Genomic DNA, 27624 nt, shown 5'->3' with positions numbered 1-27624 from the left:
GGAATTTCGATTAGGTGAACTTTAGACAAAATCAAATTTGAGATTTAACTGTTTAAACACACTTGTTCAAAAAGGCACTGTTTGTTCAAAAAAAGGCTAAATTTTATTTCCCATTATTTAAATATAGTTTTTTAAAATGAATTTAAAATGCCTGGTTCTATAACACAATGTTTACTTATAAGATCCCCACTGTTCTAAAAGTAGACTGTACATAACTTGTGTGTTGCCTTCAAGAATGCAGATGGCTGGCATAGTTTTGACCTTTCATATTAAGACTGTAGGCCGCTTATCAGCATGCTCCCATGTATCCATCTAAAACTTATTCTCAACCTGAGCGTCCAGGAAGACCACCCAGGAACTTTTAACTGATGCCTAGTTCTCATCTTCAAAGATTAAGATAGAGCTGAATTGGGATGGTAACTGGACACTAGTATTTTTTAAAGTTCACCAGGTGATTTGAAAATGTATAATTAAGGTTAAGAATCTCTGATCTAGGGACTTCCCTGGTGGTGCAGTAGTTGAGAGTCTGCCTGCCGATGCAGGGGACATGGGATTTTGCCCCGGTCAGGGAAGATCCCACATGCCGCGGAGCGGCTGGGCCCGTGAGCCATGGCCACTGAGCCTGCGCGTCCGGAGCCTATGCTTCGCAGCGGGAGAGACCACAGCAGTGAGAGACCTGTGGTAAAAAAAAATCTCTGATCTAAAATACTGAAATGCAGGTTCCAGTATTACCTAAAATTGTTGAACTCAGGAGTGCATGATTTAAAATAAAATTGAAACCACTGTTAAGTATATCTAACTTCAAATGAGCAATGCAAGCAGTGAAGTGGTGGTGTCATGCTCATTTTGGCTGTTTCTTGCTGAAGTAATATAATCTGAATTTATTATCAAAACTAGCTGGATTAGATATCCATTTCATTGCAACCTCTGAAATAGTAAAGAGCAGAAAATTAGCTTCTCCTTAAAGTAAGTTTACAACTGGCCATTAAAATACTTCAGAAGCACAATTTCTTTAGTTCTTCTTTCATTAAAAATAAAGTTTAGGGCTTCCCTGGTGGCGCAGTGGTTGAGAGTCCGCCTGCCGAAGCAGGGAACACGGGTTCATGCCCTGGTCTGCGAAGATCCCACATGCCGCGGAGCGGCTGGGCCCGTGAGCTATGGCCGTTGAGCCTGCGCGTCCGGAGCCTATGCTCCTCAACGGGAGAGGCCACAACAATGAGAGGCCTGCGTACCGCAAATAAATAAATAAATAAATAAAGTTTAAAAATCTATATTAAAAACTAAATTGAATACATCACAGTGATTTTTTTCTCAATATTTCTCAATAACAACTTTGATATTAATCCTATGATAAATACTTCATATACACTACTATTAAAAATGACTGATAAATTCTTGCCCATATTAAGAAAACTCATCTCCCTTTGTAAAATCAATTTCCTCAAATTTCTATTTACTATTGCAAACAAACTGTGTTTGCTCTTGAATAACATGGTGACATGATTTCCAGGTAGCTTCATTTTCCTTTGCTGTTTTCACAGCTTAATCATAGCAGGGCTTATTTTCACATGGGGATAGTAATCATTCCAGCTCCTCATCACAAAATGAACACATTTGTGTTCTGCAATCAACTTGAAGTGAGGCACTCAAATGCCCTAGAATAGGGTACAAAAATTCTTTTTGATTTCATTCATTTCAAGACAGTGTATTAATATTACCCTCCTTGATTCCACACACATGTCATCTAAAATGTCACTACAGAATAGACCTATAATTAGCTCTTCAGTTCATACATTAAATGCATTTTAATAAACAGCTCTCTTCTCTGACAATAGAATATTACTGTCCATTCTTAGCTATCAATCTCAGATTAGAGGGTGTTTCTTATTTGAAGTATTGATAAGACAAGCTGATCTGTGCACAGTACTTAAAATGCACCCTTATTGAATTATGAGCTATTCAGACTTATCCAAAACAATTATAATGACTCTGATAAGGTAGGAAATATTTTAAAACTGCAAAAACTGATTTGGGATTTCTGTAAGTCAAATATTCATGTTCCAAAAAGTTTAAGTTATCAGAAATTTAATACTTAAATATTAATTTAATAATAATTTAACATTAATGAAATGTTTAATAATCATTAATACGATAAATAATATAAGTAAATTATTATATATTATATTTTATATATGAAGTAAATATAATTCTATCATATTTTCATACTAACATTTATTTAAAATACTTAATATTTAAAATTTTATACTTACATCATTGTAAGAAAATAGTTTAATATTCAATATTAAATTTTACAAAAATAACTTGAAAAATTTAATTGCAATGAAGCCCAAAGGGATACATGATATTCACGGAAGTCAGCGTATTTGTTACTTCACCATGAATTATGGGCCCAAAAGAGACAAATACAATTTCAATCTGGTGATACATGAAACATGATGTATAAAGATTCAGATTGAAGTGTCACACTGAATGACTGGATTTTTACTTCTACTGGTTTATTTCAAACTATTTTTGAAGGAATCCTGAATGAGAGATTCCATCCATGAGTCTTTTGAATGCAGGACACCGTTATTCTGGAGAGCATTCCTTGTTCCTCTCCCACAGCTCTTTCCTGAAGCCTGAGCAGCAAAGGACGTGCTGGGGCAGGTGATTGTGAGCCTCCTCACATACTATCTAAGTCTGGGTGTTGCCAGGAAACTGAGAATTGGAGCTGTTTGTTTTATAACAATACAGATCTGTATCCATGGCACAACCAAAATGTAACAGAGAGGAATTAGTAATTCAAAATATAAGTGAATAAGCAGAGATACAAGATTTACATTTTGGAGTAAATGTTATTAATTTAAAAGATTGTGCACAGTTCATTAAAGATAAGCTATAAATGGATACTTGTTAACATGTGAGGTATGGGAAATTAGTGAAAAACATCAATCTATAATTGACATGAGTGGGTCCTCAAATCACTGCTCCACATGCATATTTAAATGTTATCATCTGCCCATTTGGACGTGACAGGCTGAGCAACCTATGGAGCAAGAATCCTGAACTTAAAGTACCCTTTACATAATCACCTAATACCAAAATCTGAGGGCATATAATGCATATTAATTTAATTAGGCTTTATGATGCTGAGCTCTATTTCTCATCATTTGACCTTTTTCTATTTTCTGTATAGAATATGGGAACATGGACACTCCCCAAATTTAAATATCATGACTATACGGATTTAAATATCCATATTTAAATATCATGACTGTATGGATTGACATGCAAGCAGTTTCTTATTTTCTGTTGCTATAAAAGGAGTGTCCCTTTTCAAATCTACATATTTATGGTTAATTATAATGGCACATATGAAAATATATTAAATTCTGCATTTTGTCAAGGTATTATCCTAATGATTAAGAACTGAAAAAAAAACTTTTATGGTGGAAAAATCTTATAGGAATTTTTATAAAGCAGTCTATATCTTTTTAAATAAGATGTGTATCATGATGGATTTAAAACTTGGTAAAATATGTAACAAACAGTAAAGAATGAGTAAATATAGGAGTGTAATTTAAATTTCCTTTTTTTAACCTAAATTTTCTATAGTGTATGTGTATTATTTTTAGAGTAAGAAAAAAACTTATTTTTAGATTAATCATACCTATGTATCTACTTAGATTTCTTAACACCTGTGGCAAAAAAAAAAAATTTCTAAAAATATATAATTACTTTCACATGTGCATCATTTAAAACAGTCGCTTTTGTTCAGAGTTCTTGACTGCATTCTGTGGCCCAGTGTAGCAGAGATGAGTCACAGGGAGCAGAGAGGATTATGGGGTAATGGAAGGGGCCCTGGACTGCTGGTGGAAGGGGCCCTGACTTGTGAGCAGCCTCCTTGCTGAACTCCACTGTTTCCTATGAGCTGCACCATGAAAAAATGTTGCAATGTGTTGGTTAGATTTCTTTGCCTCTGTCCCTGGAATGTCACCTCCTGACCCCAAATAAATAAGTAAATAAATTCTGTCCTGAATAATTACCCTTCTGATGTGAAAATCAAGAGGCACTTTCCAAATCAGAATGCATAGAGGGCTGATATATCAACATTTACAAGCAAAGAGTGAAACCATCTTGAATGTGAAGTGTATTCTTGAATTAATGCTTGCTCAATGATGCCAGAAAATGGCCACAGATCCTGGTGGCCAAAGAAAAAGTTAAGACTCTAAAGCGAAGTCTACTTGTAGGCATAAATGTGTCTAATCTTTCAACATTAAGAATATGGCCAATTTGGCTGAAATTTTAGGTAGTAAAAGTTATTACTTAAAATTTCCTGCCTAATATAATTCTTACCCTGTCCAGACAGTCAAACCACTATCCACATTTTCTTCATTACTTTACTGAAAAGATTTATCAACTGCTTTCTGTGTGCAGAGAATTGCTTGTTGGTAAATTTTAATTTAACCCAGAATAAAAGCTAGTGCTTATGAGCAGGAGTAGCTTATAAAGTGATAGAGACTGTTTGTCTCTAGACTTGGCAGCAGCAGAAGTGCTCAACACCCAGGAAAGCCCACAATAGGTAACAGAGGTGAGCCCAGCTCTCCTTATGATGACTCCTGCACCTCCATTAGAAGGTCTGAGAAGTAATAGTTTGTATTCACACATTTTTCCCTATTGCCTTAATTACATGGCATTAACATTTTAAATGTAAATAATTGAGAAATAGATTGCCTACATGGGAAAATAACCTAAAAAAACCCAAAGAGTGGATATATGTATAACTGATTCACTTTGTTGTACACCTGAAATGAATACAACATTGTAAATCAACTATTCTCCAATAAAATTTTTTTTTAAAAAACAAGAAAGAATAAAGAAATATGACAACTAAATGCAATGTGGTACTCTGGATTGAACCGTGGGACAGAAAGAAAATATTGATGGAAAAAGTAGTAAAATCTAAATAAACTCTGGAGTTTATTTAAAAAAATAGAAAAAGAAATATACCCTATTACCAACTATGCAGTCAGATATCATCAAATTCATCGCTGCCATTGATTTCAGTGCATGCAATTCTGTAGAGTAAAGCTCATAGGGGATTTTCCCTCAAATTTATGTGCCATGTGTAAAAAAACAATGACTGTATTTTGCAATAAAAATTCCATTTTAAAAAGTGTTTATAAATAAAAGTATATCTTCTCATTAGAATGTAAGCTTTAAGTGATTGTTCACTGCAGTATCTCCAGGATTGAGAACAATGACTTACATGCGTTAGCCATTACACAAATATCTGTTACATGAGTAATGTTCTCTGACCTTCTACCGAATCACATGGTTTATTGTCTGGTACAATTTTTATATGTAGGAATATGTTTCTCAACAGTAGACAGCAGGAACCAGGGAGGGACAATATCTATCGTGTACACCATCATATTCCTGGAGACTGACAATACCTTTGCACATAAAAGACAAATGTGCATTTTTACTATAAAATGGAGATAAAATACTTCAAATTTCAATATATTATAAAGAAAAAAATAAGAAAATATATGTAGGTACTCAGCTTATGGATAGCAGTGATTGTGATGGTGGCTTATTTTTATGCTCCTACTTCTGAGTTGGCCCCATGAGAGTCACCAGAGAAGTGAGTTGATTTGATACCTCTGGTTCCAAGTAGGGTGCACTACTTTTTCGCTGATGTTTGGACCTTCCCTTCCCTGTCCTGATGGAGCACTACACCATCATGTGGAGACCTGAACACAGGAAATGTTCATTATCTCCTTTACTGCTCCTCATAAAGAGGAACAGAGTGGTCTTGGTATTATTTTAATAAAAATCCAGGACTTGGGAACATTTAAATGAATGTTATTTTTCAAGGCAGTCAACTGGTGATGCTGCACATATATTTTCAGGAACCAGAAACGACACTTCTAGAGTGATGTACTATATTGATATATCATAGGCACTCAATAAATCTTACTGAATTGTTAACTTTAAGTGGTTTTTAAATTAAACAATGTAATTTTGAAATTAATTTTATAGACTGATATTTTTATTGACTATTAATTCTTATGAGTCAATCATTATTTAGCACTTTCATGAACTACACATGCTATAAAAATAACTTAAAATTTACAATTTCTGCCCTTCAAAGTTGTTAAATCTTTTAACTGTATGATCATTGTGATAGCAGAAAGACAGCATTGCTGTCATATCGATGAGTCAGACAATGGACACAGTGAAACGTCTAAGAAAGACACTATTCTTAATGTTCACTGTTGCTGTTGAAAGTTTTCTATGATTGTGATTAATTGCTTTTGAAATTTTGATCAAAATGGATCAGTCCAAATTTCTGGTCCTGGCTGTCTACATCAAACCTCACCCTGGAATTACATAAATCAATGTAGTCTAGACTTCTGTAAAAACTGGGGGAGAGAAAGATAGAAGTAATTTCTGAGTTGTCAGTGACTGATGGATGCTTTGATTTCACAGTTTTAGTAAAGTAAAGGTCTTACCGTAGCTGTCATAGGCATCCTCACTTACTCCATGACCATAGTCATAGTACTCAGGCACACTGCAATAGATTTAGACAGCGATCAATGTTACTGTATTTAGGAGGAGTCAACCCAAAAACTTATATGGAATTTGAATGCAAAATGTGTGCTAAGGTAATATTCCAAGAATCTCTAGGCATAAATCACATATTTGAAAAAAAAAAATAATAGAATAGTATCGAATAATAGAATTCAAAGAATATTCAGTAAGAAAAATACAGGTTATTGACAAAAAGCGCTATGATTTTCTCACCCCACCTCAGTACTTTATCTCTATCCTCCAATTATATAAATCAAATTTCCTCTAAAGCACAAGTATGATACTTCAAGAGGAGCGTTATAAAAGGTTTATTTCCAAGAAAAGTGCTACATAAGATGACAATCTGGTCAATTGCGTGTGGGTTTTAATGCAATTACCTTAAGAAATATACATCAATTTCATCTTCACTTCCAAACACTGAAATTATATTTATACTCCCTTCCAACTCTTCCACAGTATGTCCCTAGGCTTCTCAAGTACATAAGCTATTTCTTCTCACTTAATATCTTGCTAGATGCTTAGCCTAATGTTACCAAGTCATAATTTTAAAAAACACTATACAAAGAGTGGATATTATTTTAATTTAGCTTAGTATTTGGATAATTAATGCATATTTTAATTTTATTTAGAGATCTACATATATTTGTGATACACTGTATTTTTCACTCAAATAAGCTCATTCATTTAAAGTTCTCTACCTCATCTATACAATGGAATATTACTCAGCCATAAAAAGAAATGAAACTGAGTTATTTGTAGTGAGGTGGATGGACCTAGAGTCTGTATACAGAGTGAAGTAAGTCAGAAAGAGAAAAACAAATACCGTATGCTAATACATATATATGGAATCTAAAAAAAAAATGGTTTTGATGAACCTAGGGGCAGGACAGAAATAAAGACTCAGACCTAGAGAATGGACTTGAGGACATGGAGAGGGGAAAGGGTAAGCTGGCATGAAGTGAGAGAGTAGCACTGACATATATACACTACCAAATGTAAAATAGATAGGTAGTGGGAAGCAGCTGCATCACATGAAGAGATCAGTTTGGTGCTTTGTGACCACCTAGAGGGGTGAGATAAGGAGGGTGGGAGGGAGATGCAAGAGGGAGGGGATATGGGGATATATGTATATAATTGGCTGATTCACTTTGTTGTACAACAGAAATTAACACAACATTGTAAAGCAATTATACTCCAATAAAGATGTTAAAAAAAACAAAGGAGATGACTCCAATGGAATAAAAAGAAAATGTTCAAATTCTTTTACAAAGTAATTAAAACAATGAATCAAAACCTGACAAAAGTGCAAAAAAGAAATGGATAGTTCAAATCAGAAACTGATCATATTATTGAGTTCACTGGACTATCTGAAAATAAGATGAAAAGATGTTTAGTAAATTTTTTTTTTTTTTACGCTCAGGCTCAGCAGCCATGGCTCACGGGTCCAGTCGCTCCGCGGCATGTGAGATCTTCCCGGACCGGGGCACGAACCCGTGTCCCTTGCATCGGCAAGTGGACTCTCAATCACTGCGCCACCAGGGAAGCCCCTGTTTAGTTAAAATTTACATCCATTCTTCTTTTATTTTATTTTCTTCTGGATTTAATGAGGTATAATTGACAACTAAAAATTTTTCTAAATGTAAGTTTTACATCATGATATTTTGATTATATATACATATATATGTTGTGAGATGATTACCAAAATTAAGTTAATTAACATAGAAAAATAAATTTCTCTGCCTGAACCTTAATTTATAAGCTTATGTATTTATACATATATATTTACATATATAATTTGTATATATAAATTTATAAATTATATCAAGATATACTAATTCCTCTAAGTGTATAAAAGTGTGGCAAGAAAATGGCTTAATATCAAATTGCATAAGGGCTGAGGGTGGGTGATAGATGCCAAAGAGTTAGGTTGGAAGGAAGGAAGAAAGGCCTAAAATTATTTGGTTGTTATTATCCTTCAAGGCAATCCCATAGGTCTCATTATATTAAATACTTGAGATTTCATTGATAGTAAGAAAAGAGAAGCAAGAAATAAAATAAAAGTCTGTATATTAGAGATGAAAAGAGAGATGGACAGAAGTTTGGCCATTTTTATCTTACTGGGAGGCAATTGATAATGCACTAATTCAATTTCAGTGTAATGTAGCTGGGATAAAAAAAGATAACGTGGGCTTCATTGCCCAGGATAATTATATACAAATTCTCTAAGAAAAATATAGTAGTAAGTTTTTCTCCCCATCTTTCTAAGACTTGAGATTGTAGAAGTCTAAAGTCATTGGCTGGTGGCTGGATGTTTATCTTAATAGAAATGATGCAACCCAATTGAGAACCCTCACATATGTATAGCAAAGTCCTGAAGTTTTTTCACTGATTTCCGGGATGATCAAGAATTGCCAGTCATGAAAATGTGATTAACAAGCAGCATTCCCATGTATCAGGATGAAGAGAAAATGAGACTGAGAGCAGCTGTCCCCTGCCTTCCTCACAATCAGTAAATTTCTCATGAGTAAGCCTGATTATGTTTCCCAAAGTGTGTTGTATGAACACCAGTAGCAAAAAACACTATCTAGTAGCATTACTATGTTTCTAAATGGATTTCAACTTTGATTTCAATTGATGAAGCTGAGAGGGAAAAAGAACAGTAGTGAGCGAGACCATGACAGGGAAGCTGTTATTGTCTACCATAAATGATACATACACACCAAGAGGGAATTTTAAATTTCAAAACTCTAAAAGGGGAAAATGAAACATACAAGACATTTGTAAAATAATGGATAATGCAAAATAATGGATAACAATCTTAATGGACTCTTCCAGAGTCCATACCTTTGCTCATCCAAATATTACTTCTCATTTCTCCCAGAAGAAAATATTTTACGTGGACAAATGGCCACACAGTGAGTGAAATATACTCCTCAGCCATGCCTGCATCTAGCTGTGCCCTTGTGGCTGTGTCAGGAAACACGGGATGTGCACAGAAGTGAGGGTATCCACCTTGAGTTCATTTCCAAATGAAGAACAAGCTCCTCATCTTGGACTTGTTCACAGTCACCTCCTCAGATGGTAAAATGCACTCAAAGTGATGATCTAGTATCTACCATGCAAATACAGATAATGCTAGAAAGTCCTGCACTGTAGCATGGGAGGAACTTGTGTCTAAATGGTCACGTTGGAGCAGACTTACTCTAAATCACTGCCTACCTCAGGGATTGTTATGAGGGAAAAAAATAACTTTTTCTCTTTTTTGAGTCACTGATTTTTGAATCTCTGTTACAACAATTTAGTCAAAAATAAAAATAAGTATGTAGGGGTGTAGAACTGCCATTAAAAATCTCAAAATATGGGCTATTAGTTCACTGGGAGGGTGGAAGGTGTAAGGAAAAAAAATACTGTAGGATGGAAAGCTGATGACCTTTGTCATGCCATCACCAGTGAAAACCTGAATGGCAGGCTATAAGCCTAGATATATTTTGGCACTATGGGAAAAAGCTGGACAAAGCCCAACTGTTGACAATCCTTGCTGCTTTTAAAAAAGGTTTAAAGAAGTTATGAGCTCAAATAAGAATGGGCCATTTTTCCAGAAGAAACAAAATTGAATAGAGCTTTGCTAAGGGAAGTTATCTCTGCCTAATTTATGTGTTAGTTCTATAATTTAAAAATGGGAGAAGGTTCAGAAATTTAGGGCTTAACAGGATTAGAGAAGTCAACTGTTTCTGTATTCCAATAGCAAGAGACAATGAGTGTTGTTCAAAGATGCCCTTACATCTTCCCATTAGACTTTGCTACAATATACAATCCCAGGGGCAACCCTCGGTTCCCCAAACATGTATGGAAGCATGTTGCAAAAATTGTGAAGTCCCAATGAAGGCATGCTCTACTTTAATCATTTCAGATATACCCAGAGATAAGACCATTTATCCATAAGGATAAGGAAGGACCTTCTGCTAAATCTGGCTTAACTCCCAGAAAAGAGAACCAAGATTGCCAGATGCACTCACCAAAAAATTTATTTCAGTGCTGTTGCTTAGATGCCTCTTAACCTCTGCTTAGCAGGATTTTGTAACTGTTATTGCCTGTGGAGTGTTTCCCAAAGGACCTTTCTATTGTAGTTATTCTGTTCCTTTTACACTAATTTATATTGCATATTTTGTATGGAGAAGAAGGTCAAGAACAAGAAAGATATTCTGTCTATCATTTTATAGGTTGTGAGACTTGAAAGAACCATATGAAGACCTAAACTTCCCAGACTGTAGATTTTGATCTGGTTGCAGTAATTGGAATTGAACTTGGATTTTCTCTTTTAAGCAGAAGGTAGGTATTTTTTTTATGTTTCTTTGTTTGACTGAGAAGACGGGTATTCACTCATTTGGATGATGAGAGGGCTGGGCTCCAGAAGATTTCAAGCTGTTCCAAAATCCATTTGGCTCTTCTTTCAATAAGAGAGACTGACAATCTCAAGACTACATTTCCTAGTATTCCTTACATTTGAGTGTGACCATGTGCAGAGTTATGCATGCAAATTATTCATGATTTTCATAAAATTATATTCACTGTCCTCTACTTCTTTTCAGCTTTCATGTAACTGGCTGCAAACGTCAATGATTGGAGCCACTTTGGAAGACATTAATGATGGTGTAATGGACAGTATCTTACTATTTTCCAAAATTTGTTTGTTGAAATCTCAATACCCATTGTGATGGTATTAAGAGATGAGACATTTGGGAATTAAATTAGATATGGAGGGTGGAGCCCTAGTGAATGCATTAGTGCTCTTAAAAAGCAGGACCCCCAGAGAGCTCTCTTGCTCTCTTTCTACCATGTGAAGATACAAGAAGACAGCAGTCTGCAACCCAAAAGAAGGCTTCACCAGAACCCAAACATGCTGGCACCCTGACCTGGGACTCCCAGCCTCCAGACCTATAGGAAATAAATTTCTCTTGTTTATAAGCCACCCTGTCTATGGTATCATGTTATAGCAGCCTGAACTAAGACAGATGGCATTCCACTAGCCTGGAAGCCTGAACGTTGTCATGGAGTAAAGTCCACCTAATTGCCTTGCTTTATTATGTGTGAAGGAGATAAATGTTTCTCTTGTTTGAGCCACTGAATTGTGGATCTCCTTATAATGGAAGCTTATCCCATATCCCAAATAATACAGTTGGCAATTAAAGCAATCACTTGAAGATGAATTGTTATTCAGTAAATATTTGTTCAATGAATAAATGATTAAATAAAAGAATTCAAAATAATAGAACATTTTGCTAAAATATCATTATAAAATTTTGTGTACGCTTCAGAAGTGATGTTTACTTACATCAACAACAATGGGGACAATAAAGAAGAAAAACAAACCACAGGGACAATAGCCAAGATATGGAAGCAACCTAAGTGTCCATTAACAGATGAATAGATAAAGAAGATGTGGTATATATATGCAATGAAATACTACTCAGCCATAGAAAAGAATGACATTTTGCCATTTGCAGCAACATGAATGGACCTGGAGGGTGTTATGTTTAGTGAAATAAGTCAGACAAAGACAAATATTATGTTATCACTTATATGTGGACTCTTGAAAAAATTTTTAAAAAACAAAAAAATACAACAAAACATGAACATACTCACAGATACAGAGAACAAACTAGTGGTTACCAGAGAGGAGAAGCATGGGGTATAGGCAAAATCAGTGAAGATTATTATGAGGTACAAACTGATGTAAAATAAGTGTAAAATAAGTTACAAGAATGTAGCGTTCAGAAGATGAAATACAGTCAATATTTTATAACAACTTAAATGGAGTAAATCTATTAAAATATTGAATTCCTATGCTATATATAAATTGAAATTAATATAATATTGTAAGTCAAATATAATTCAATAAAAAAAGAAAAATAATCACTCTTGTTTTCTGATATGAATGAAATTCAGGTTAAAAGTTTAAAACTATTGTAACTGACCTATGCATGTGTAATTTTTATATTCTTATATTATTTTCAATTTTAAAAGCATATATGACTTGGCTAGAAAAAGTAAACTATGGTATTAGCTCTATGACTTTCATTTCATTATTTCAGAAAGCCACATTACATTACTTTTGTTTTAATTTATCATGTTATTTAATTATGTTATGTACAAGTTAAAAGTGGTCAAATGAATTCAAACACAACAAGGTTATTTAATTTGAATGGATATTATTATTCCATTTTATATTTTAGAAACTATAGCAATCAAGGTTTGTAAATGCACTGTTACAATTAGAGAGGTGTTAATTAAAATTATGACAATTATTTGTGGTTTGGAATATAGTTACTCTGGTAGCTAGATATAATTTTCCTAGGAACTGGTGTATATATATAAAATCAGGATAGAACACGTTAGCTGCATTAACTCATTAATCCATGTCTAGTTATTCATAAAAAATTCTACACAACATTTTGGCTTTTTGAAATCAAGACTTAGACACTAATAAATATTTGGAAAAAATAAATAAACATTTTGGCAGAAAAAAATACCAGATTAATTAATTAATGATTGATTGTAAAATTTGAAAAAATCAGAGATGGAAATTTTCAGTTCTTTTTTGGAAGAAGGGTATTTTACCTTAAATAGGCTATGTTAGCAGTTTACTAAGACAACTAATTAAATGGACGTGAACACAATAGAAAAAACTAGAATGAAATTTGGTTTCTAGGAAACCAAATAATACCTTCACCATAATCAAGCTATTTTTGAAGCAAGTGAGTCCGCCTGTGCCATGTTGACACTGCCATTTCCATCACGCTTCTCATCCAGCACTTGGTGCTCATGTTTCTGTGGTCAGAGCACTGATGCTGGGACAGACCTGTTCACAGGTCAGTCAGACTAACCAAGCTTGTAAATGAAATCTTTTAAATGTTCAATTATTGCAAAAAGAGATATTGGCAGTAATATAAATGAGATCTCTGTTCCATAGGATGTGCTCATATAATCAAACCAGTTAGACCTGTAAAGTGTGGGGAGGAACAGAGGAGGCAATTTGTTAAACAGCAACACTTTGCTTAATTTTTTTAACTATCTACTTTGGTAGCATATAAAAATTATCAGGGATGATTAAACACTTTACAAATACACCAGAGATTGCTGTGGCCTGGTAAGATTAAAACTCTCACATTAATAGTTTCCAGTTTATTTTGTTTATGCATTGTGTCCTTCATTTCAACCATTTTCTGATTCTTGACTAAGCTGTAGATTTTGGGGTATGAAAGTAGGACAAATAAATGAGTGTGAGTTTCAATTAAAGATTTATTGATTATTTTCTGAATTGAAGAGAAGTAAAAACTACAAAATAATATTTCAGATGAAAGGATAAAGGGATTTAATTACTGTGTTAATATGAAGGAAACATAACTACCCACTTAGCACTTAAGTGGGTTCTCTTAATGTTTGTTCTCTTAAGCATTTGATCTGCAACTTTGTTATACTGTGCATTTACACTGTATTTCCAGAGATATTTGTTAAGTAAAGATAAATTTACAGCCCAGCCCCCACCCTCAATTTGCAAATTGATAGTTCATTTTTTAAATACACTTATATGATGATCAAATCCTTCTGTTAAATTTCATAAATCTTCATGAAAGTTCCATTTACAAAGCTAGGAATCTAGTGTGTAGATTAATGAGGGCAACACATAGGTTCATGAATCAGTCCTCACCACCAATGACAACCTCCCTCAGTGTTATTCAGGACATTAACCAAACATTGGTGGGAAGGAGGCATGAGAGACCCTTCACCAAACAGCTCAAGACTCCACAGCTTTCTTCAATGTCATGTTACCTACTAATTCTCATAGCTGTTCCCAGATCTTCCCTGGGGGAGGGGGAGACATCTCCTATTATTTCCAGCACTGAAAGTGAAGCTTGCCAAAATAGGATCAACTTTATGCTTACATTAGAGAATATGACCTATTTTCAAATAGGTTCTTAAAAATGATTTTCATTTGTCCATATTTTCTAGGACAAACCTTAGCTTCCCACAGAAAGTAGCTGCATTGTCTCTCCTCTCTCACTTCTCAATATATTCTTTCATTTTCATCATTCCTGGCTACACATGTAACAGTACAATAACCATTAAAAAACACAGCAGATACATATAGATATTCAGTCTATTTTGTAAAACACTAAAAATCAAACAGGTGGCACTGAAGTAGCCCTCATGGAAATTACAGCCAAGCAGAAAAGCAATTACACAAGAGATAAGGAGTGACTCACTCTTTTTTCATTCATCAAACCTTGAAAAGAAAGAGAAATTAACTACTCAAGTGAAATGGAATGAAGAAGACTGACAGGTATGGCATCAGCACTAATCAAGTTTCAGAGGCAAGAAAAAGCATGGTCTGAGCAGCTATTACTTCAGAGCAGGAGGGGGCGAGTGTGAGTGAGACAGGGCTCAACAACAGATATGATAAATAGGCAGGGGTCACATCTTGAAGGACCTTTATTAGTCATGGTCAGGAGTTTGGATTTTACCTTACAAGACATTGAAGACAAGGAATGATTTAAGGAGACAGGAGGAGCTTCAAGATGGCAGAGGAGTAAGACATGGAGATCACCTTCGTCCCCACAAATACATCAGAAATACGTCTACATGTGGAACAACTCCTACAGAACATCTACTGAACGCTGGCAGAAGACCTCAGACCTCCCAAAAGGCAAGAAACTCCCCACACACCTGGGTAAGGCAAAAGAAAAAAGAAAAAACAGAGACAAAAGAATAGGGACGGGACCCGCACCAGTGAGAGGGAGCTGTGAAGGAGGGAAGTTTTCCCCACACTAGGAAGCCCCTTTGTGGGCAGAGACTGTGGGTGGAGGAGGGGAGAAGCTCTGGAAATGTGGAGCAGAGGTCAGCAACAGGGGTGCAGAGGGCAAAGCAGAGAGATTCCCGCACAGAGGATCGGTGCCGACCAGCACTCACCAACCCGAGAGGCTGGTCTGCTCACCCGCTGGGATGAGTCGTGGCTTGGAGCTGAGGCTCGGGCTTCGGAGGTCAGATCCCAGAAAGAGGACTGGGGTTGGCTGTGTGAACACAGCCTGAAGGGGCTAGTGCACCACAGCTAGCCGGGAGGGAGTCTGGGAAAAGGTCTGGAACTGCCAAAGAGGCAAGAGACTTTTTCTTGCCTCTTTGTTTCCTGGTGCACTAGGAGCGGGGATTAAGAGTGCTGCTTAAAGGAGCTCCAGAGATGGGAGCAAGCTGCAGCTATCAGTGCAGAACCCAGAGACAGGCATGAGGTCCTAAGGCTGCTGCTGCAGCCACCAAGAAGACTGTGTGCAAGCACAGGTCACTATCCACACCTCTTCTCCTGGGAGTCTGTGGAACCCGTCAATGCCAGGGTCCCGTGATCCAGGGACAACTTCCTTGGGAGAACACATGGTGTACCTCTGGCTGGTGCAACGTCATGCCAGCCTCTGCCATCGCAGGCTCACCCTGCACTCCGAAACCCTCCTTCTCCCTGGTCTGAGTGAGCCAGAGCCCCCGAACCAGATACTTCTTTAACCTCGTCCTGTCTGAGTGAAGAACAGACGCCCTCAGGCTACCTACATGCAGAGGCAAGGCCAAATCCAAGGCTGAATCTCAGGAACAGTGCAAACAAAGAAGAGAAAAGGAAATCTCTCCTAGCAGCCTCAGGAGCAGTGGATTAAATCTCCACAGTCAACTTGATGTATGATGCATCTGTGGAATACCTGAATAGACAACAAATCATCCCAAATTAAGGAAGTGAACTTTGGGACCACCAATATATATATACATATATATTCCCTTTTTCCCTTTTTGTGAGTGTGTATGCACATGTTTCTGTGTGTGATTTTGTCTGCACAGCTTTGCTTTTACCATTTGTCCTAGGGTCCTGTCTGTCCGTTTTTTATTTTGTGTTTTGTTTTAGTATAGTTTTCAGTGCTTGTTATCATTGGTAGATTTGCTTTTTGGTTTGGTTGTTCTCTTCTTTTTAAATTACTGAAAAAAATTTTTTTAATAATTATGTTTTAGTTTTTATCTTAACCACTTTTTTATTTTATATTATCTTTTTCTTTCTTTCTTTTTTATTCCTTTTATTGTGAGCCGTGTGGATGACAGGCTCTTCATGCTCCAGCCAGGTGTCAGGGCTATGCTTCTGAGGTGAGATAGCCAAGCTCAGGACATTGATCCACCAGAGACCTCCCAGCTGCACATAATATAAAATGGAGAAAATCTCCCAGAGATCTCCATCTCAATGCCAAGACCCAGCTCCACTCAACGACCAGCAAGCTACAGTGCTGGACACCCTATGCCAAACAACTAGCAAGACAGGAACACAACCCAACCTATTAACAGAGAGGCAGCCTAAAATCAAAATAAGGTCACAGACACCCCAAAACACACCACCAGACGTGGACCTGCCCACCAGAAAAACAAGATATAGCCTCATCCGCCAGAACACAAGCACTACTTCCCTCCACCAGGAAGCTTACACAACACACTGAACCAATCTTAGCCACTAGGGGCAGACACGAAAAACAACGGGAACTACGAACATGCAGCCTGCAAAAAGGAGACCCCAAACACAGTAAGATAAGCAAAATGAGAAGACAGAAAAACACACAGCAGATGAAGGAGCAAGATAAAAACCCACCAGACCTAACAAATGAAGAGGAAATAGGCAGTCTACCTGAAAAAGAATTCAGAATAATGATAGTAAGGATGATCTGAAATCTTGGAAGTAGAATGGACAAAATGCAAGAAACAGTTAACAAGGACCTAGAAGAAATAAAGATGAAACAAGCAATGATGAACAACGCAATAAATGAAATTAAAAGTACCCTAGATGAGATCAATAGCAGAATAACTGAGGCAGAAGAACGGATAAGTGACCTGGAAGATAAAATAGTGGAAATAACTACTGCAGAGCAGAATAAAGAAAAAAGAATGAAAAGAATTGAGGACAGTCTCAGAGACCTCTGGAACAATGTTAAATGCACCAACATTCGAATTATAGGGATCCCAGAAGAAGAAGAGAAAAAGAAAGGGACTCAGAAAACATTTGAAGAGATTATACTTAAAAACTTCCCTAATATGGGAAAGGAAATAGTTAATCAAATCCAGGAAGCATAAAGAGTCCCTTACAGGATAAATCCAAGAAGAAACACACCAAGACACATATTAATCAAACTATCAAAAATTAAATACAAACAAAAAATAGTAAAAGCAGCAAGGAAAAAGCAACAAATAAAAAACAATGGAATCCCGATATGCTTAACAGCTGATCCTTCAGCAGAAACTCTGCAAGCCAAAAGGGCCTGGCAGGACATATTTATAGTGATGAAAAGGAAAAACCTACAACCAAGATTACTCTACAAAGCAAAGATCTCATTCAGGTTTGATGGAGAAATTAAAATCTTTACAGACAAGGAAAAACCAAGAGAATTCAGCATAACCAAATCAGCTTTACAACAAATGCTAAAGGAACTTCTCTAGGCAAGATACGCAAGGGAAGGAAAAGACCTACAATAACAAACCCCAAACAATTAAGAAAATGGTAATAGGAACATACATATTGATAATTACCTTAAATGTAAATGGATTAAACGCTCCAACCAAAAGACATAGACTGGCTGAATGGATACAAAAACAAGACCCATATTTATTCTGTCTATAAGAGACCCACTTTAGACCTAGGGACACATACAGACTGAAAGTGAGATGGAAAAAGCTATACCATACAAATGGAAATAAAAAGAAAGCTGTAGTAGCAATTCTTATATCAGACAAAATAGACTTTAAAACAAAGACCATTACAAGAGACAAAGAAGGACACTATATAATGATCAAGGGATCAATCCAAGAAGAAGATATAAAAATTGTAAATATTTATGCACCCAACATAGAAGCACCTCAATACATAAGGCAAGTACGAACAGCCATAAAAGGGGAAATTGACAGTAACAAAATCATAGTAGGGGGCTTTAAAACCCCACTTTCAACAATGGACAGATGATCCAAAATGAAAAGAAATAAGGAAACACAAGCTTTAAATGACACTTTAAACAAGATGGACTTACTTGATATTTTTAGGATATTCCATCCCAAAACAACAGAATACACTTTCTTCTCAAGTGCTCATGGAACATTCTCCAGGATAGATCATATCTTGGGTCACAAATCAAGCATTGGTAAATTTAAGAAAATTGAAGTTGTATCAAGTATCTTTTCTGACCACAATGCTATGAGACTAGATATCAATTACAGGAAAAAGTCTGTAAAAAATACAAACACGTGGAGGCTAAACAATACACTACTAAATAGTCAAGAGATCACTGAAGAAATCAAAGGGGAAATCCAAAACTATCTAGAAAAAAATGACAATGAATACATGATGACCCAAAACTTATGGGATACAGCAAAAGCAGTTCTATGAGGGAAATTTATAGCAATACAATCCTACCTTAAGAAATAAGAAACATCTCAAAAAACAACCTAAACTTACACCTAAAGCAACTAGAAAAAGAACACCCCACACACACAAAGTTAGCAGAAGGAAAGAAATCATACAGATCAGATCAGAAATAAATGAAAAAGAAATGAAGGAAATGATAGCAAAGATCAATAAAGCCAAATGATGGTTCTTTGAGAAGATAAACAAAATTGATAAACCATCGCCAGACTCATCAAGAAAAAATGGGGGAAGACTCAAATCAATGGAATTAGAACTGAAAAAGGAGAAGTAAGAACTGACACTGCAGAAATACAAAGGACCATGAGACATTACTACAAGCAACTATATGCCAATAATGGGCAACCTGGAAGAAATCAACAAATTCTTAGAAATGCACAACGTTCTGACACTGTACCAGGAATAAAAAGAAAATATAAACAGACCAATCACAAGCACTGAAATTGAAACGATTAAAAATCTACCAACAGGGATTCCCTGGTGGCACAGTGGTTGAGAATCTGCCTGCCAATGCAGGGGACACGGGTTCGTGCCCTGGTCTGGGAAGATCCCACATGCTGTGGAACAGCTGGGCCCATGAGCCATGGCTGCTGAGCCTGTGCATCCAGAGCCTGTGGTCCACAACAGGAGAGGCCACAACAGTGAGAGGCCCATGTACTAAAAAAAAAAAAAAAAAAAATCTACCAACAAAGAAAAGCCCAGGACCAGATGGCTTCATAGGCGAATTCTATCAAACATTTAGAGAAAAGTTAATACCTATCCTTCTCAAACTCTTCCAAAATATAGCAGAAGGAGGAACACTCCCAAACTCATTCTAGAATCCACCATCACCCTGATACCAAAACCTGACAAAGATGTCACAAAAAAAGAAAACTACAGACGAATAACACTGATGAACATCTTTGCAAAAATCCTCAATAAAATACTAGCAAACAGAATCAAACAACACATTAAAAGGATCATACACCATGATCAAGGGGGATTTACTCCAGGCATGCAAGTATTCTTCAATATAGGCAAATCAATCAATGTGATACACCATATTAACAAACTGAAGGAGAAAAACCATATGATCATCTCAATAGATGCAAAGAAAGCTTTCAACAAAATTCAACACCCATTTCTGATAAAAACCATCCAGAAAGTAGGCATAGAGGGACAGCATAATAAAGGCCATATATGACAAATCAACAGCCAACATTGTCCTCAATGTTGAAAAACTGAAACCATTTCCACTAAGATCAGGAACAAGACAAGGTTGCCGACTCTCACAGCTAATATTCAACATAGTTTTGGAAGTTTTAGCCACAGCAACCAGAGAAGAAAAAGAAATAAAAGGAATCCAAATCAGAAAAGAAGAAGTGAAGCTGTCACTGTTTGCAGATGACATGATACTATACATAGAGAATCCTAAAGATGCTACCAGAAAACTACTAGAGCTAATCAATGAATTTGGTAAAGTAGCAGGATACAAAATTAATGCACAGAAGTCTCTTGAATTCCTGTTCACTAATGATGAAAAATCTGAAAGTGAAATTAGGAAAACACTCCTATTTACCATTACAACAAAAAGAATAAAATACTTAGGAATAAACCTACCTAAGGAGACAAAAGACCTGTATGCAGAAAACTATAAGACACTGAAGAAAGAAATTAAATATGATACAAATAGATGGAGAGATATACCATGTTCTTGGATTGGAAGAATCAACATTGTGGAAATGACTATACTACCCAAAGCAATCTACAGATTTAGTGCAATCCCTATCAAACTACCACTGGCATTTTTCACAGAACTAGAACAAAAAATTTCACAATTTGTATGGAAACACAAAAGACCCCGAATAGCCAAAGCAGTCTTGAGACAGAAAAACGGAGGTGGAGGAATCAGTCTCCTGGACTTCAAACTATCTTACAAAGCTACAGTAATCAAGACAGTATGGTACTGGCAAAAAAACAGAAATATAGATCAATGGAGCACGATAGAAAGCTGAGAGATAAACCCACACACATATGGTCATCTCTCTTTGATAAAGTAAGCAAGAATGTACAATAGAGAAAAGACAACATCTTCAATAAATGGTGCTGCGAAAACTGGACAAGTACATGTAAAAGTGTGAAATAGAACACTCCCTAACACCATACACAAAAATAAACTCAAAACGTATTAAGACCTAAATGTGGGGGCTTCCCTGGTGGCGCAGTGGTTGAGAGTCCGCCTGCCGATGCAGGGGAGAGGGGTTCGTGCCCCGGTCCGGGATGAATGTAAATTGATACAGCCACTATGGAGAACAGTATGGAGGTTCCTTAAAAACCTAACAGTAAGACTACCATAAGACCCAGCAATCCCACTACGGGGCATATACCCTGAGAAAACCATAATTCAAAAAGAGTCATGCACCACAATATTCATTGCAGCTCTATTCACAATAGCCATGACATGGAAGCAACCTAAGTGTCCATCGAGAGATGAATGGATAAAGAAGATGTGGCACATATATACAATGCAATATTACTCAGCCATAAAAAGAAACGAAATTTAGTTATTCATAGTGAGGTGGATGGACCTAGAGTCTGTCATACAGAGTGAAGTAAGTCAGAAAGATGAAAACAAATACCGTACACTAACACATATATATGGAATCTAAAAAAAAAAAAAAAAGTTCATGAAAAACCTAGGGAGAAGATGGGAATAAAGACACAGACCTACTAGAGAATGGACCTGAGCACCCGGGGAGGGGGAAGTGTAAGCTGGGACAAAGTGAGAGAGTGGTAGTGTATATATGGACATATATACACTACCAAGTGTAAAATAAATAGCTAATGGGAAGCAGTTGCATAGCACAGGGAAATTAGCTCAGTGCTTTGTGACCAGCTAGAAGGGTGGGATAGGGATGCTGAGAAGGAGGGAGATGAAGAGGGAAGAGATATGTGGATATATGTATATGTATAACTGCTTCACTTTGTTATAAAGCAGAAAGTAACACACCATTGTAAAGCAATTATACCCCAATAAAACTGTTAAGAAAAAAAAAGAAAAAAGACAGACATACGTATATTTTGCCTTAAACAAATTCTTCTGTTGGTGGTGTCTTTTGTTTTAGTTGCTGTATCATCAGCACCACCTACAGTATCAAGCACATAGTAGGTACTCCACAAATAATTATTGGATAAATGAATGCATGTAGAATGGATATTTCTCTTCACAATTGCTGTCTCCCTTGTGTTTTTCCATCTCTATTTCCTTTATATCCATGAGCTTGGGTTTTTCTGTTACATTAAAACATGTGTGAGCAAATTCAGATATTAGGATAAATTATTTGAACATAATTCACAATTTATTTCATTTCATTAGATGTCACATTCAGTATCTGCAGTCTGAACTGCTAAATGTGTAACTTTTTTTTTCTTACAACTTTGTAGAGATTAAAAGGAAAGAAAAGAGGATAATTATGGGTTAACCTCAGTCAGCAGTTTAAAAAAGTATTTTGGAAGATTAGGTGGATCTTGAGAGCAATACATAAATTAAATTGGACGTTTTGGAGGCCCAAACTCAAATTCATAGATTATAAAGTAGCATGACTTGCTTAATTCCCTTTTTGCTAATGTTTTAATAACATTTGCAGTGAAAGACAGAATCAGCATCTATTAAATGCTATCAATATTTCTTTATTGATTTAAATCTTCTTTTCTAACTTCCTCACCACTTCCACCACCTGATTTTTAGAACTGAGACATTTAAAATGGAAAGGGGCCTTAAACAGGAAATTAGGTCCTTTGTCTCTTTGAAATTCTTCTCCTACTTCTCCCTCCCAAAGGAATAATGACCCTAATAACCATAAAAACATACATCTAATACTTTTGTAACACTTAATACATTCCAAATACTGCTAGGAGTTTACATACCTTGTCATATTTAATCATCACAACAATTTTTGAGTTGGTGGTGTTGGGCAAAATACAGAATAGGAAATCTAGGTTTATCTGATTAAGTTACTTGTCCTAAGCTAACCAGGTCTTTGGTGGTAAAGTTGGAATTTGAACCTTGGTGTATCTGATGACAGATCTCATGTCCATTATATCTATTCAAATATATAATCATTATCAACTTTATCTACGTAATACCAGACAAAAAGAAAGGAAATAATTTACTTAACATCATTTTGATCTTGAAATAACTGTGATTAGGAAGATCAGATGCGTTATGAGCACCCCTCTACATTTACCTGTCCTCCTTCTTCTCAGAAAAATCACAGCTATGGTCAAGAAAAAGAGCCTGACCCAAGCACACTAAATTCTTGATGCTGTCTTCATCCCCTCCTCAATTATTTCCTCCTCTAAGAAGCATTCTCAGATCCCAAATAATCCTATGATATGTTCTCACAACTCTATTTACCTCTCACATATAGCACTGTCATTTTTGCAATTTCACTTTTATATGTGCTTTTATTTACTTGTCTCTCTTCCCAATTAAGATATGATTTCCAATATTCAGGGCTATTTGGACTATTATGTATTTACAGGGAGTAACCTAGTGCCTGACTCATAGTAAATGCTCTAGAAATGTTGGCCAAATGAGTGAATTGATGTCTTGGAACTGATGAGCTTTATCTTCATTCCAATTTAAACAGCTACCTTCTAACAGGTCGGCATCATCCAACAGTCCATTGCATTGGCTACCATTAATCATTCCCTGTGTACTCACCCCTTGACTCCCCTTTCTATTTGGAGAACCTAATGCTATCATATTCTACTGAGCCCTTAGCATTCAGCTCTATTTATAACAAGGTCTCCAACTTCCTTTACCAATTTCCTTGGTCCTTCTTTGACATAACTTTGATTAGAGTTTATCTATCTGTCTATCTATCTATCTATCTGTCTATCTATTTATCATCATCTAGCTATATACCTAAAGATTTTGAGAGGTTTGTATCAGGAAAAGTAGATTTGGTGTTTACTTAGAAAACTTCTAGGTAGCATAATAAAAGATTCTATTCACCTACAAAAGAGTAGAACACAGGTCAGGGGACTTAGTTATGATGACTTTAAGCCATGCTAGTCAGTATAAGCCTGGGGTTTTATATTATAGAGATTTTGAGTTTATTATTCTTCTTTTCAACTTCTCATGGGACTGAGGAACAAAAACGTTGACTTCTATTTACTTAGAAAATTATGATTACATGAAATCATTCAAAAAATATTTACTGAGTACCAGTACCATCCTGGGGATTCAAAGAGGAAAGTTACATTAACATATTACTTAGATATGTCATAATAATAAATATAAGCACTGCAAGAAAGTATAAATAGATCAACACTGTGGATATTTTCAACCTACTTTCTCTCCATTTATCAAAAAAAATCTACTGAGAACTTATCATGTACCAGGCACTGTTCTAAGTGCTAAGGAATACAGCAGTAAACAAAATAGACAAAGAGGCCTGCTCTCATGGAGTTCAGAAGTAAAATAAAGGCTAAGTTAAATAATTACAAGTGCCAAGGAGAAAAAACTAAAGTGGAAGAAGAACATCAAGTATTTGAATAGGGGATAGAATTATAGTTAAAGTGGTCAATAAAGACTTTACTGATACATCAACATTGAACAAACACCTGAAGGAGATAAAGGAGCAAGACAGAAATTTAGGGGAAGAGCATTTCAAACAATAGGAAAATATAAAGACCATGAAGTAGGTGTGTGCTTAGGGCATTTGAGGAATGGCAAGGCAGCCAGTGTGTCAGGGCTGAGGCAAGTTTCAGGAGATGAGGTGGGAAGGAATAGGTTCATACCCGCCCCTATATGTGGTCCTTCCTAAGGCTGTCTCCTGAGCTCACTTCCTTGTTTTCTACATTCCTCACTTTTACTTCAGATCCATTCCCAAGACTCCACTGATCACAAACTAAATAATGTCTATAAAGAAATTCCTAATATAAAAAAGTGATTGTTAGAATCTCCACATTAACATCAAGTAGCATGACTGTTTTAAAGTATTAGTTATAATATCGTAAAGGTTAAGATGTATATCTTCATCCAAATATTAAAAGCTAATTATTTAATTTATATGTAAAGTAACATAGTGATTTAGAGAAGGCATTATTTGAAAGCAACCAAATGTGCTTGAATTTTGATAACAAACTGTATAAATGAATGGTGGTCTTGGAACTCACTGTTGTGAGTAATACTGTAAGTAAATAAGAGTGAAGACATAATATTTATTGCATTGCTACCAACTAATTTCAAGATTTTAAAAATGAAATACTCTTAATTATTAGAACAGATGTATATAAAATAGTTTGATACATTCAGTCATAGTGCAAAAGAAAGCATAGAAAAGAAAACATACACCACATGTAACTGAAAATTATGAGGGAATTCATATATAGTTCAAAACTCTTAATCTCACATTTTTAGAATTAAAATCACAGGTACCAATACCATTGGAGTTAGTAAGAGATTTAAATATGAAAATTGTAGAGTTTAAATTACTTAGCCACCATTATGTGTACATAGTTTATACATGTCATTTTCCATTCAAGAATTTTTCGGCTTAGAAATTGGCCTTCATTCTGAGGACAACAGGAGAATTAAGACATACAAATTAACCTCTCTGAAACTAGAAATTTGTGTTCACAAATATGACTATTTTCTTTGTTGCGACTTCACTATCAAAACTTGATATAAATATAAACCATATCAAACCCTTAAACTCTTCTGCATATCTTTTATTTCATACATTTTATGTACAGAAATAATCAAAAAAGATTTTTCAATGAAACAAAATATTTTTATTCAAAAATTGGAACATGTTGATCATTTTCTGTGTGTGCTCAAAATATTAAATGAAATATGTTCCTTTTTGTAAGTCTGCGTTTCAGCTAAAATGCAAATACCCTTTTCCACATTCTAATTTTCACAGATTTCTAACATAGGGAAAGAGCAATGTCTTAGATACTATATTTCTAAAATATCTTTGAAAATCCATCAAGATTCCATAAATAGTTTTAAAGTATCTTTGAAATTTCCATTGTATTATTTATTTGTTTATTCATTGCATTCAAACAATAGTGTTACACAGAAAACAGTTATAAAGCAGCCATGTTTGTGTATAGATATAGTATAAATTTGTGTCTTCTAAAATTAATCAGTAAACTAAATACATTAAACATAGATGTATAACACATAGATAGACAACACAACAAAGCTCTGCAGTTGTTTTTCTGACCAGTTTGTTTTAAGAAAGTCACGGCTATAAGTATGCCACTCAAAGGTAACTCATCATGAGACAGAAAAAGTCACCAATTTAAGAGTATAGGAGAGTGAGGTATCCACTCTCTGATCCATTTGGAGGAAAATCAGTATGTCTTATCAAAAATGATACAGAATACAGAAAAATAAGATATTTGAACTGCAAACTGAGAGCTGCTATTTTTCGTTCTTATTGAGTGTGTCATATTGGACAAGTCAGTTAATCTCTTTGAACTCCAGTTTTTTCACCTTTATGGCAATAATGATATTTACCTCAAGTATTAATAAGAACCTGTGACAGCCCCATGATAACTGCCTAGTACATAGCAGGTGCTCAGTAAATACTAATACTGGGTAGTTGTCCAATCAATGAAGGCATAGATATAAAGACCCTCTTTTTCATATTCATAAATGTTACAGTGCTGATAGAGATTCCATCTTCTTCAAATATGCTGAAACATGAAATAGCCACATATACCCTCTTAAGTTTCAATTGATGGTGTTTACTGTTCACAGAGTAGAATATAGGATGATTATTCATGAGGGAAGTGACATATTTGTTCTGCTCATAGGTTAAGATAGATGATATATATAAGGCATCTAGTGTAGAATTATGATCAGCTTTGCAATGATCCCCTTTATAGAAAATGGATCTTTTGAGAGTGCAGCCTCATGCCCCAAATGAGAGAGAAAAACATTTAGATAATATTCTTTTATTTTCTTGATTCAGCTCTGTGCACAAATTTGTGCAAATGGTCTTTTTTATAAACACTCTTTAATCATTTTTTTTCTAATTCAGCTTATATTTTTGCTTACTTTGACCCTTTATTACATAAATGAGGGGTGAGAAATTTTGTAAAAAAAATTAATCTTCTGTTTTATTGTGTGGAATTATCATTAGAACATAGCAATTATTTTCTATAACTAAAACCTTCAACTGACTAATTAATTAGGCTCACTGATACATGATATTAATAAATGAACTGTTATATTCTTTTGGTACAAATACACAGAACCCTAGCTTGAAAAGGACATAATTTTCATGGTATACACGTATTTTTTGGTTGAATCATAACTCATGAATATCAGTAAGATTTCAGTGTTGTAAAAATCAGTATAATTTCTAATTATTTCAATCCTTAATCTAGTTGACTGAGACAGAATTCAGTGGTGTAAGCTGCACTATGGTTATGCATTAACGGTGATTTATATTCTTCTCTACTCAAATCACAAATTAAATGGTACTTGCTTTGTGTAATGTTCCAGGACAACTTGGTACTTATTAAAGGGTTATTTTCATGCACCA

General features: G+C 35.4%; 1 protein-coding gene across 1 annotated transcript in view; it reads right to left on the bottom strand.

The window, feature by feature from the left end:
- The window catches only part of KHDRBS2 (KH RNA binding domain containing, signal transduction associated 2), a 344255-nt gene that overhangs the window by 18832 nt on the left and 297799 nt on the right, over positions 1-27624 (bottom strand). The window contains exon 6 of the mRNA XM_024762809.1: positions 6519-6577. Coding sequence (XP_024618577.1) covers positions 6519-6577 — 59 coding nt within the window. The remainder of the gene's footprint in view (positions 1-6518; positions 6578-27624) is intronic.

The sequence above is a fragment of the Neophocaena asiaeorientalis genome, unplaced genomic scaffold (assembly GCF_003031525.2).
Source record: "Neophocaena asiaeorientalis asiaeorientalis breed wild unplaced genomic scaffold, Neophocaena_asiaeorientalis_V1.1 scaffold103, whole genome shotgun sequence".
NCBI lineage: Eukaryota > Metazoa > Chordata > Mammalia > Artiodactyla > Phocoenidae > Neophocaena > Neophocaena asiaeorientalis.
This window is presented reverse-complemented; position numbering and strand designations above follow the sequence as displayed.